General features: G+C 40.6%; 1 protein-coding gene across 8 annotated transcripts in view; it reads right to left on the bottom strand.

Annotated features, from left to right (window-relative positions):
- Window positions 1–12,361, bottom strand: part of CADPS (calcium dependent secretion activator) — a 472,988-nt gene that overhangs the window by 345,691 nt on the left and 114,936 nt on the right. For all 8 annotated transcript variants that reach the window (XM_054482477.2, XM_054482473.2, XM_063661889.1 and 5 more), the window contains exon 3: window positions 9,462–9,794. In XM_054482477.2, the coding sequence (XP_054338452.1) occupies window positions 9,462–9,794 (333 nt within the window). The remainder of the gene's footprint in view (window positions 1–9,461; window positions 9,795–12,361) is intronic.

The raw sequence follows: 12,361 nt of genomic DNA, 5'->3' as shown, positions 1-12,361 counted from the left end.
ATCTCCTCTACAGAAAAGATGACTACTTAGGAGCTTGCTTTGAAGTCTTGAAATGTTGAGTTCAAATCCAAGCTTTGTTGCTGACTGGCTGTATGACCTTGGAAAAAAATTGTCCAACCCCCCTTTAAGCTTCTTTATTAAAATGTAGGTACAAATGTCTGCTTTAAACGCTTGTTATGAGGATTAAATTTGATGACGCATATAAAGTATTAGGCTTACTGTCTGGCACATAGTAAGTATTTAATACTTGGTAGGTATAATTGATGTCCAAACTGGAGGTCAGAACATAGATTACGAAGCCTCCACTAACAGTTCACTCTAAAAGTATGATGTAGAATCATTCACTAGCCATCAAGGAAAGGGAACTAATGTCCATTTTATTCATATTTTCAAAAAAAAAGGATTGAAACACAAAGGGTTAACAACAAAATTTAATCAATACACTATACTCCATTACCCAAGTTTCTGCTAATTTTAGGTCTGAATCACTGAGGAAACAAAAAGGCTGCATGTTGGAAAAAGAAAAATTCAAATTACTAGCATGGGGAATCTGGACTGGTGAAACGTGTTCAAAGGCTAGTAAAACATCTCTATTTGCAAGGCTGTGCTAGATGGCTTATCATAGATTTTGTTGTTTGGCAAAAGGTAGAAAAAAGCAGAAAATATTATTTTTGTATATATTTTTCTGAAAGTATACCTCTTTAACATCTCTGATTACAATTTTGTGGCTCAATGCATGTGAAAAGACTGAATAAACGAGCATACTTATGAATCCTTTCTGGCAACAAACGAAAGAGATTGCTGAAATGTCTATAGCAGCTTTGAAGGCTGCATAGAAAATGCCCAATTCCCTGCTCCTTAGATGCAGGATACCCACTGTCTCTCAATTTCTACTTTCCATTGCTGTTAGCATCTTGGTAACAGCAGGTGCAATGAGATAGAAATATCTGGCCATGTGTTCTAGAAACAAGTGATAGAGAAGTAAGAAAAACCACGATGGGGTCTTCAGAAAACTGTGGCTCTGGGAAATTAAATATTGCCCTCTGGCCCTGTACCAACTACATCTTTAATGCGTCTAAATTTGTCCCTAGTAACTGAGTATATGCATCTTTTTGCTTTCTGTTTTTTGAGACAGGGTCTTGCTCTGTCACCCAGGCTGGAGTGCAGTGGCACAATTACAGCTCACTGCAGCCTTGGCTTCCCAGGCTCAAGTAATCCTCCCATCCCAGCCTGCCAAGTGTGAGCTACACCACACCCAGCTAAATTATTTTGTATTATTTTTTGTAGAGACGGCATTTCACCATGTTGCCCAGCCTGGTCTTGAACTCCTCGTCTCAAGTGATCCACACTCCTCAGGCTCCCAAAGTGCTGGCATTACAGACGTGAGCCACTACCTCTGGCCAGTATATATGTATTGATGTATTTTCACATTGGAAGATTGCTGAAATTAAGTTACATCTGGCAAGCAAAATCACTTACAACTGGCAGTCCCTTGAATATCTAATGACTTTTAGGGGCAGTGTATGACTTTGAAAAGACATGGTTAATTTCTGTCCCTCTTTGATCAACCATGTCTTGGAACAGACAGATTGAGTGTGGTCAGAAGGAAAGTTTATGCCTGGAAGATTACTGTGACCCTCAGGTAATATCCACATTATAAAACAGGAGTACCGGCAGGTGAATTCAAGCAGAATACTGAAGACCTGTGACACTGCTGCACTTTGTTGAACCAGAAAAAAATGACCCAACATGCACCTTGTGTAATGTGAGCATTTAAGCCCCTTGAGGCCATAACTGCCTTGGACTCTGCATTTACTGATTTAGTCAATATTTAATTGTGCATCTATTTTGTGCTGGGCATTGTGCTAAGTGTTGGCTGTATAGTGGTGAACTCAATAGACATCACTCTTCGCTTAATGAAATCTAGAAGAAGAGATAGACAATAACAAAGAAAATAAGTGTGCAAAGTAATTTCAGACTGCATTAAGTGCTATATAAACAGGGTATTTTTCAGGAAGGAAAATAGCAAACACTGAGGAGCCCATTTTAGGCAGAATGCTAAGGGAGAACTTCTCTACAAAGGTTACATTTAAAATGATACCTGAAGGAGCCAGTCTTATGAAAGCCTGTAGGCAAACAATGTTTGGATGCCTCCCACGGTGAGTTATGCCCTACTTCCATCCCACCCTTGAATGTGGGAGGAACCTAATCAATAGTATATAACTTCTATCAAGAGTATATGCTTCTAATCAATAGTATATGACAAGAATGAAGAGATTTTACAGATGTAAAATTCTTAATCAGTTGACTCTAAATTAATCTAAAGGGAGACTAACTTCATGGGCCAGACTTAATCAAGCAATCCATCGATTGATTGATTGAGACACAGTCTCACTCTGTCAGCCAGGCTGGAGTGCAGTGGTGGGTGTTATCATGGCTCACTTCAGCCTTCACCTCCTGGTCTCAAGCGATTCTCCCACCTTGGTCCCTCAAGTAGCTGGGACCACAGGTACACAACACCATGCCTGGCTAATTTTTTAAATGTTTTGCAGAGGTGGAGTCTCCCTATGCTTCTCAGGCTGTTCTTGAACTTCTGGCCTCAAGCAGTCCTCCCTCCACAGTTTCCCAAAGTGTTGGGATTTCAGATGTGAGCCACTGTGCCCAACCAGGTGATCCTTTTAACAGTGCATCTAGAAATAAAAAGTTTGATGCACCAGAGACTCCCTCTCTCCCTGTTGCTGGATCTGGAGATTCTACAGCTGCAAGGAAAGGAGTTTTGCCAACAACATGAAGGAGCTTAGAAGTGGATCCTTCTCTGTTGAGCCTCCAGATGTGAACACAGCTTCACCAGCACCTTAATTCCAGCTTTGTGGGACCCTTAACAGAGGACCTGGCTAAGTCATGCCTGGACTTCTGACCTAGAAAAACTGAGATAATAAATGGGCATTCTTTTAAGCTGCTAAATTTGTGGCAATCTGTTACACAGCCAAGACAACAAAAACAATAATCTAAGCAGGACAACTATAAAGTCATTGAGAGGTGTGTAGTGAACAAAGAGGACAATTAGTCACGAGCCACATCATGGGCCATTGTATGACAAGGTAAGATAGTTTAGGCTCTATCCTCAGCATACAACACATGATGCTTAGTGCATAGTAGATGCTAAAATCTGTTGAATGAATGATGAAAGTATGCTTCTAAATAAAAGGGTTTAATACTAGCCTTCCATCACTATTTCCCATCTCCAGATTTTAAAACGTTTCTTCTGTAGATATTCAGTGAAAGATCATTCATGCAAAGAACTATATTGTTGTTACAGGATCAAGAAAAGAGATGAAGAAATAGAGTCTGGCCCCCAAAGCAAATGTTCAGTCAACACAGACCTACCGGAAGCTTCTGGACAAGGAAAAAGCTATGCAGTTATATGGAGATTAAGGGCTCTGTAACGAGGTATGGATACAACCCAGCAATCTGGGTCACAGCTGAAAGCCTGATAATTTGAGGTTTCCTTCAGAGTCTAATAAACTGTCTGAAAAGCTGCCAAGTGCTCATCAAGTTCAAGGAAGATAGTACTGTAATAAGATAACCACATCATCAAAGGCCATGCTGATGATGGTTTGGAGGAAAGGAAATTAAATGTTAAGAAAATTAGCAGTTCAGTAATGATAGAGAATCCAATATTGAAAATGCAAAGGTGTTTATAAATTGAGGAATCAAGTTTCTTGATTTCTTTCTTCTTCCTTCCAGACTTATCTGAAAAACCTCTAGAAATTCAGAGAGAATAAATGAAGAGATTATTGTCTTATCCTATTAGTTGGAGTGTGGATGTTATCCCTGCTGCCAGCTGGGCACATGTAATGGCCAAGGAGAAGGTTGGAGTCATGCTGTGCTTAGTTTAGAAGGGAAGAGTGTGATCAGTAACAGAAAAACGAGAAATGGCATTTTCAAAGAGCAGAATGGAAACATCGAGATATAACTGACATCCTTAGCTCATATTCACCACATCTTCAAAATTAGCTGGATTGCTTCACTAAGAAGAGTCTATTTGCCTTTAAAAATACATGAAAATGGCCGGGCGAGGTGGCTTATGCCTGAAATCCCAGCACTTTGGGAGGCCGACGCGGGCGGATCACAAGGTCAGGAGATCGAGACCTTCCATCCTGGCTAACTCGGTGAAACCCCGTCTCTACTAAAAATACAAAAAAAAAAAAAAAATTAGCCAGGCGTGGTGGTAGGTGCCTGTAGTCCCAGCTACTCAGGAGGCCAAGGCAGGAGAATGGAGTGAACCCGGGAGATGGAGCTTGCAGTGAGCCGAGATAGTGCCACTGAACTCCAGCCTGGGTGACAAGCTAGACTCCGTCTCAAAAAAAAAAAAAAAAAAAAAAACATAAAGATGTAGATCCTACTCCTTCTAAAATGCACATGTGAGGTATTTTTTCAAGGGAAAATATCCACACAGTTTTGAATGAGATAGTTAAGGATAACTTACAAAGTTAAGTAGAGGAATAGAAAGGAGCAGACAGCTGGTACAACTGAGAATCAAATTTACACCAAATTTGAAGGTCACTAAAGGGAAAGGGGAGAGATGATGCATCTTGAAAATGTTTTTAAATATCATATTATCATCATCATCATCGCTGTCAGCTTTGCATTTCATGAAGATGGAAAGCAGGTCTGTCTTAGCCTCATTTCTCAGATAATACAACCTATTCTCAAATTATCTCATTTAAAAGATGTTTTTGATACAGGGTCTCACTCTGTCACCCAGGCTGGGGTGCAGTAGTGAGATCATGGCTCACTGTAGCCCTGACCTCCCAGGCTCAAGTGATCCTCCCGCCTCAGCCTCCTGAGTAGCTGGGACTATGGGTACATGCCACCACACCCAGCTAGTTTTTATATTTGGTGTAGAGATGGGGCCTAGGCTGGTCTGAAACTCTTGGATTCACATGACCCTCCCACCTTGGTGTCCCAAAGTGCTGGAATGGAGCTGTGTGCTCAGCCTACCTTACTTTTTTTGAGTTACCTTTAGAATTCAACTCAAATAGCTACATAATTGACTGCATCTTCCCAAGGGTCTATGAAAAATAAAAACAACACTGATTCATAATAAAATTTGCCATTTTACTTTGGATATTATGTTGAGTATGAATGTCTTCTATGAGATTTATCCATTAATTCTCAAATAAACAGAATAGACATTAAGAAACTCCATGGGCAAATTCAGAGACATTTGTTAAACTCTCTTGCTTTTCTCTTATGTTTTGATAGACATGGTTCATGTTACAACAGACAACTGATATGTAACTGATATAATCGCTCTTTGATAAATGTCATTTCTCATTTGAGATAAAAATGGCAGTTACTGGCAGAACCTCATAAAGAGAGAGCATGGGAACTTTCACAAAGCAGCAGCAGAAATCAGATTACAGCTTCCCCTAGAATACGATATGCATAAGAGGAAAACATTAAGCACATTTTGGGTTTGGGAAGCACCTAGAAATTGCTTTGTTTGGTAAGGAGAAGAAGGTCCAGAAAATACAAAATTAAAGAAGAAACAATTGCAGCAGAGTGAGGATGAAAGTGATACAGTATCATTTCTGTATTCTTGTTCCTGTGAGTTGATAAGAGTTGTGCAGAGCTGAGAGTGTAGTCTGCGAGAAAGTGAGTAAATCTATAATTTCAGACACCTGATGGTAATGCATGACAGGTACACTATCTTTGCTGCCTGTCTACATACAGTCTGACAGCAAGGAAAGAGGAGGGAGGTAAATTAAATCTCTGCTTTGCTGCCTGCCTATGCAGACTTCATATGAAAGCTGCTGTGGTCAATCTGAGGCTATTTTCAGGGATGGAGTCAGAGAGCTCTGTCCCACCAGTCTCAGTGCATCAGGGCAGTGGCTACTGCCATCGTGCCTTCTGCATCACTGTGGTGTGAGATGATCTAAGAGGGCCAGCCAATGAAGAGTTTCTATGTTAATAGTTAGGTTTCACTTTAATGCATATTATTTTTTTGTAAAAAGAATATATCAAAGCTGTGATTTTACATACATTACCTAAGATAAAGACAGGTTTAAAAAGTGAACTTGGGGCTGGGCACAGTAGCTCACGCCTGTAATCCCAGCACTTTGGGAGGCCGAGGTGGGTGGATCACCTGAGGTCAGGAGTTTGAGACCAACCTGGCCAACATGGAAAAACCCATCTCTACTAAAAATACAAAAATTAGCCAGGCATGGTGGCACGTGCCTGTAATCCCAGCTACTCAGGAGGCTGAGGCATGAGAATCGCTTGAAACTGGGAGGTGGCGGTTGCAGTGAGCTGAGCTTGTGCCACTGCACTCCAGCCTGAGTGACAGACTGAGACTCTTAAGGTCAAAAAAAAAAAAAAAAAAAGAGGTGAATTTGGGAGTTGGCTTAATAAGAAATATTAAATAATCATCCAGGTAGTACTCAGAAATGGCAAAGATGATGAAAGTGGTATGTTAACGCCTGAAGTCTAGAAAACAATTCAGAGGATAACTTTCTTCATATCCCATTGTTTTGATGGCTTATTTGTTGAGACTTTTGGTATTTGTTTTCATTTACAGAATAACTGTGTTTAAGGTAGAAATTTGGAGACATAAAAAAGCACAAATGAAAACCATAAAAATCAACCATAATCCTATCCCTTAGGGATAAGCACAGTTAAAATTTTGTTCTTTGCCTGTCCAGTACTTTTTCCATCCTTTTTCCCCATAGAAATGGGACTGCGCCTGCATATTGTGCTTCACAGCCAGATTCTCCACTTAGCAATATCTAAGGAACATTTTCCCACACGGCAAGCTTTCTTCTTTAACAACTCTTTTATTGCTGTTCTATTGGATAAAGAATATTCCCTTGTATGGTTAAATCAAAATCTAATTAATTATTCCTATACTGTTGGGAATTAAGCACGCTTCTATTTTTTCACTATCATATAAAAGGCTGCAGTGAACATCTTTGGACTTAACACTCTTGCACTCACTTGTACACTCTGTGTACCTACTTGTAATGAATTCCTAAAGGTAGAGCTCCTAGGTCAAAAGGTTTTCCCATTATGAAGGTGTTCTGCTGCAAACTAACAGATTACAGAGAGGCTACATTAAGAATTTATTGCCACAGTAAGTTTTGAGAATAGCCATTTCTATATTGTCATAGATATGGGTATTATATGTTATGAAATATTATCATGACCAATGTTTTCTTTCTTTTAAAATACTTTTGTTTGCCAATACACTCCTGAAACTTAGAGTACTAAAGACATAGAAATCAAAAAACCATATATTTAGAATTCTTGTGTATTTTTGTATGTATAAATTACTTTCATATGTTCTTTTGCCCTAATTTCTATTGATATGAAACCCTGAAACAATAATCAGATTTAGATATGAATAGAGAGTAAAATACTAAATGTCTTAAGTATCCCTGTCCCAAGAAGAAGTACTTTATCTTGTAATTTTTTTTTTTGTTGGAGACGGAGTCTCGCTCTGTTGCCCAGGGTGGAATGCAGTGGCGTGATCTCAGGTTCAAGCAATTCTCCTGCCTCAGCCTCCCTAGTAGCTGGGATTACAGGCATCCGCCATCATGCCCGGCTAATTTTTGTATTTTTAGTAGAGACAGTTTCACCATGTTGGCCAGGCTGGTCTTGAACTCCTGACCTCAGGTAATTCACCCGTCTTAGCCTCCCAAAGTGCTGAGATTACAGGCATGAGTCACCGTGCCTGGCCTATCTTGTAATTCTTTTTTGGCTAAGAGTACAATCTTTATTCTGGAGAGAGAAGATATTCTTTAATATTATTGTACTTTTTTCTATTTCACAAAAAAGATGTTGAGGGTAAAATGAGTTGGATTAATTCATTTTTTAGGAGAAAACAGTAAAATATGATCCTGCCACTCAATTCAACAAGTACAAAAACACTGAGATAAGACAAGAAATGGCATAGCAATGAATTCACTCCAATGAAGCTGAGTTTGAGCAAGCACAGAAAATATGCATAAGCTGTTGCAATAAGAAGAAAAAGTAATCCCTAGAATAATTTTGTACCTAGAAGGTTTAGGAACACTTGACTCTCTCTGTAATTCTGAATCTTGCTTGTATCTCAGGTGGATGATTTTTCAATATTGAAGCTATGACACCTTCTTGTGGTGGACATGCTGGTGGAGGTGATAGTGGTGGTGGAGGCTAACGCCACCTGCTTATCCCATTCTAAAACTGCTATATGGTGGGACACAGTAATATTTTAAATAAAATAATGATTAAATTTAATTTTATATTGATATTTGAAATTTCAAAATACTTTTTGACCCATCACAAAAAACCTTTCATCTCCAGATTTGTAATCAATGTTTTCAATTAAAGTCGGGTGAGATGAAAGTAGATACCAGCAGTATCTTTGAATGTGATGCATGTATTGTATTATGAAACGCTAAACAGACTCTTACTAAAACATTCAGAAAATTCTAGGTGATATATCATAGTTGATAAGACCCTACCTACTAGTTAAAATAATTTTCCATTATCCATTTATTAATCTGATAAGTATTTACTGAGCATTCACTCTGTGCCAAGATTTTATATACTGGGAATATTAGCAAACAAGGCAAAGATGAATCTCTCTGATAGTTCTTTGAAGGTGAAGGGCAACATAATTACCAGGAGGGAAGGTCCTTGTTTAAAATGCAGATTCCTGGGCCATGCTCTGAGGCTGCAGAATGAGAATCTCTAGGGCTAGCAGCTGGGAATGTGCATTTTTAAACTGCTCCTAAGAGACACCCAGTAAGAATTTCAGACTGCAAAATAGGCACATAATAAATATTTATTGAATAAATGAATATAATGCTAAGGTTAGGCAGGATATCAAGATATGAGATACCTCACTTCCCCAGTCCTCCATCTAGAGGAAATACAGGCCCATTTTGGGGTGGACCCAAGTAGAGCCTCAGCTCTTGCCACCAGAACCACGCAGAAATTCATGATGTGACTAATATACAGGTATCGGGCCTTTTGCAAGCTTTCCATTTTAAAAAATTATTCTTGACAGGCAGGTGCTAAGTTCAGTTGTCTTCCCAGCAGAGGAAGCACAAGCCCTTCAACTGGCAAACACCAAAGGCAGAACCATATTGTAAAAAAAATTGATTTTTAGCACTTTTGACACATGGAAAACAGGCCTTACTCATAGGGCCAACTTACCCATTAGACAAAATAAGCTCAGTGCCTAGGGCCCCTGAGACTTTTAAGGGCTCACAAAAATGTTTTCTTTCTTTATTTTTTAAATCAGAAGAAAAGCATGAATATACTGTAGCCTAAACTGTATTCAACTTTTTACCAGTAGAGTAATAAAATATAAGTTTTAATCCTTTTTTAAAAAAAATCAAGAAGCATCTCACAGAAGTTGGAATGCAGCTCTGCTTACCCACAGCTCTAGGCCCAGGTAAGAAACACCTTACCTGGCAGGCATTGTACAGGAGCTGATGTTCGAACTTCTTGATCCCAAGAATGTTCTGGAACATCTCATAGAGTTGCTCCTTGCTCAGAATCAGCTCGGAGGCTGCGCTGGCTGTCATCCGGGCCTGCTGCTTCCGTGGGTCCTCTTCTCCACGGTAGATGGCATCAAATTTGGCCATCCAGGAGCTCAGCACAGTCTCCTTGCTGAGGCCATCAATCTCAGGCAGGCTGCGCACTCTCTTCTCAATGTGCTTCTTGAAGACCTCCCGGGAGTCGTTGGCGGAACAGCCTCCACTCTGAACCATGCGGGCCACACGGTCGCTCTTCAGGAACACCTGAGCAAGAACAAGGCCAGGAAAGACTGTAAGAGAGTTGACCACAGAGGTACCAGTTCCCTGGGGCTGGACACTGGGCCAGCCCACCTCACGTGCATCCCAGGAGGAACCACTGTGGGTCTCATCCTGCCCCACTACCTGCTGGCTGTGCAAACTCAGAGTAGTCACTTACACATTCTGCTTCTGTGTCCACATCTGTAAGATGAGAATAACAATTGTACTTACCAGGTTGATGCAAGGATTAAATGAGATGATACTATCATGAGAGGCAGCACATAGTATACAGACCTGTGCCCAGGCTGCATAGGTTCTCTGCCCCTTAGTGGCTGTGGGACTTTGGGCCAGTTAACCTCTTTGTACCTCAGTGTTCCCATTTATAAAATGGGAATAATAGTATTTATTTAATGTTTAATTTCTTTTTGAGACAGTCTTGCTCTGTCACCTAGGCTGGACTATAGTGACAATCACAGCTCACTGTAACCTCCGCCTCCCAGGCTCAAGCGACCTCCAGCTTCAGCCTCCTGAGTAGCTGGGACTAAGTGCATGCCACCACACCTGGCTATTTATTTATTTATTTATTTTGTATTTTTGGTACAGACAGGGTTTCACCATGTTGCCCAGGCTGGTCTCAAACTCCTGGGCTCAAGCAACCCATCCACCTCGGCCTCCAAAAGTGCTGGGATTACAGGCATGAGTCAATGCACCCAGAATTTAATTTTTTATTTTAAATAGAGGCAGAGCTTTACTCTGTTATGTAAGCCAGACTTCAGTGGTGATCACGATGCACTGCAGCCTCAAAATCCTGGGCTCAAGCCATCCTCCTGCCTCAGCCCCTCAAGTAACTGGGACTATAGGTGTGTGCCGATATGCCTCGATAATTTTTTAAACTTTTTGTAGAGACAGGGTCTTGCTGTGTTGCCCAGGCCAGTATGTATTTTAAAATGAGGATTAAATGTGTTAACGTGTAAAACACACATAAAATAGTGCCTGGCCCATGTTTCACTTGTTGCTGTTATTATTATTATATGTAAAGTGCCTGGCATGATATCAGGCACATAGCATTAAACATTAGCCACTATTTGTATCTCCTTTTATTCCTTCAATGATACTTTTAAATGAAAGTATACAAGTATCAGCTAAACATATATTTAATTATCTCTCTTCCTTCCTGAAATGTAAACTCTACTTGGGCAAGGAACGTGTCCTTCTTGTTCCTCACAATGCCTTCAGGTCCTAGAATGTCTTCAGCACCTGACACTTTAAAAGTGAATTAACAATGAACATAGGTGTTAGGTTAAGTTTATTTTGTAGATGAAAAACCGAGACTTCAGAGATGGGATGGGACTTCCTTTTGGTAACTCAAATTGTCTAACTACCAATGGGTAGTCTTTTTACTTCACCCTGGTTCTTTCCTTCCCTGAAGGGTTCTCCTGCTTGATCAAAGCCTCTCCCGCCTGGTGGAAAATCCCTGGTTGGTCTGCTGGTGCTGCCTGGTTGAGTCCTGGGACCAAGCCTTCTTCTATTAAGAAAGTCTTATTTTCGCTCCACTGCCCACTATTCGGAAGCTTACACGAGCTACATGGTTCTGGGGTGTAATACAAGGCAGTGAAGCCGCTGCTTCATATTCACAGAGAGGAAGAATCTGACACGTTTGAGCTGTGTCCTGGTCACACTTCAGGAGGTGCATAAATATCCTTCAAGAGGCAGAGCAAACGTTCATTCCCCTGTCAGATTTCAGGAAATGCACTTGTTGACCATGAGACAGCACTGCCTGGGGGCATCTCATTGCCTCATGCTTCATCACAAAGTGTTTCTGGGGTGGAGAAATGTTTTTTTTAAAAAGGCTCTGGTTTATTGTTGACTTTAATGAACTAATTCAGAAAGGAGGGCTGAGGGTTTGACTCACAGGGTAGAGGCCACGGCCTGCTTCCCTATGAGTGGGAACTGGTACTCAGATGAAACCTTAGAGTTAATTTGAAAATTAATTATAGACAAAATAGTTTCAAATGAATCCTCAGGCCTCATGAGCCTTAATGAGCTAAATAATTCACCTGCAAACCTGTAACACTTAATGGGGATGGTTTCTCCATCTAACCAACACATTACAGATCTCAAACACCAGTGTTTTGAGGCTAGTGGAGGAAGTCTCTGGAAAGGCAATGGAGCATTGTGGCAGGAGCTGTAAATCATGATCTCAGGCCAGCTCTGCCTCTAACTTGCTGTGTGACCTTGAGTAAATCATCTCCCCTCTCTGATTCTCTAATTTCTTTTTCTTTTCTTTTTCTTTTTTTTTTTTTTGAGACAGAGTCTCACTTTGTTGCCCAGGCTGAAGTACAGTGGTGAGATCTTGGCTCACTGCAACCTCTGCCTCCTGGGTTCAAGCGATTCTCCTGCCTCAGCCTCCCAAGTAGATGGGATTACAGGCATCTGCCACCATGTCCAGCTAATTTTTGTTATCATTATTATGTTTTATAGCAGTAGAGATGGGGTTTCTCCATGTAGGCCAGGCTGGTCACCAACTCCTGACCTCAAGTGATAACACCCACTTGGGCTTCCCAAAGAGTTGA

The sequence above is a fragment of the Pongo pygmaeus genome, chromosome 2 (genome assembly GCF_028885625.2).
Source record: "Pongo pygmaeus isolate AG05252 chromosome 2, NHGRI_mPonPyg2-v2.0_pri, whole genome shotgun sequence".
NCBI lineage: Eukaryota > Metazoa > Chordata > Mammalia > Primates > Hominidae > Pongo > Pongo pygmaeus.
This window is presented reverse-complemented; position numbering and strand designations above follow the sequence as displayed.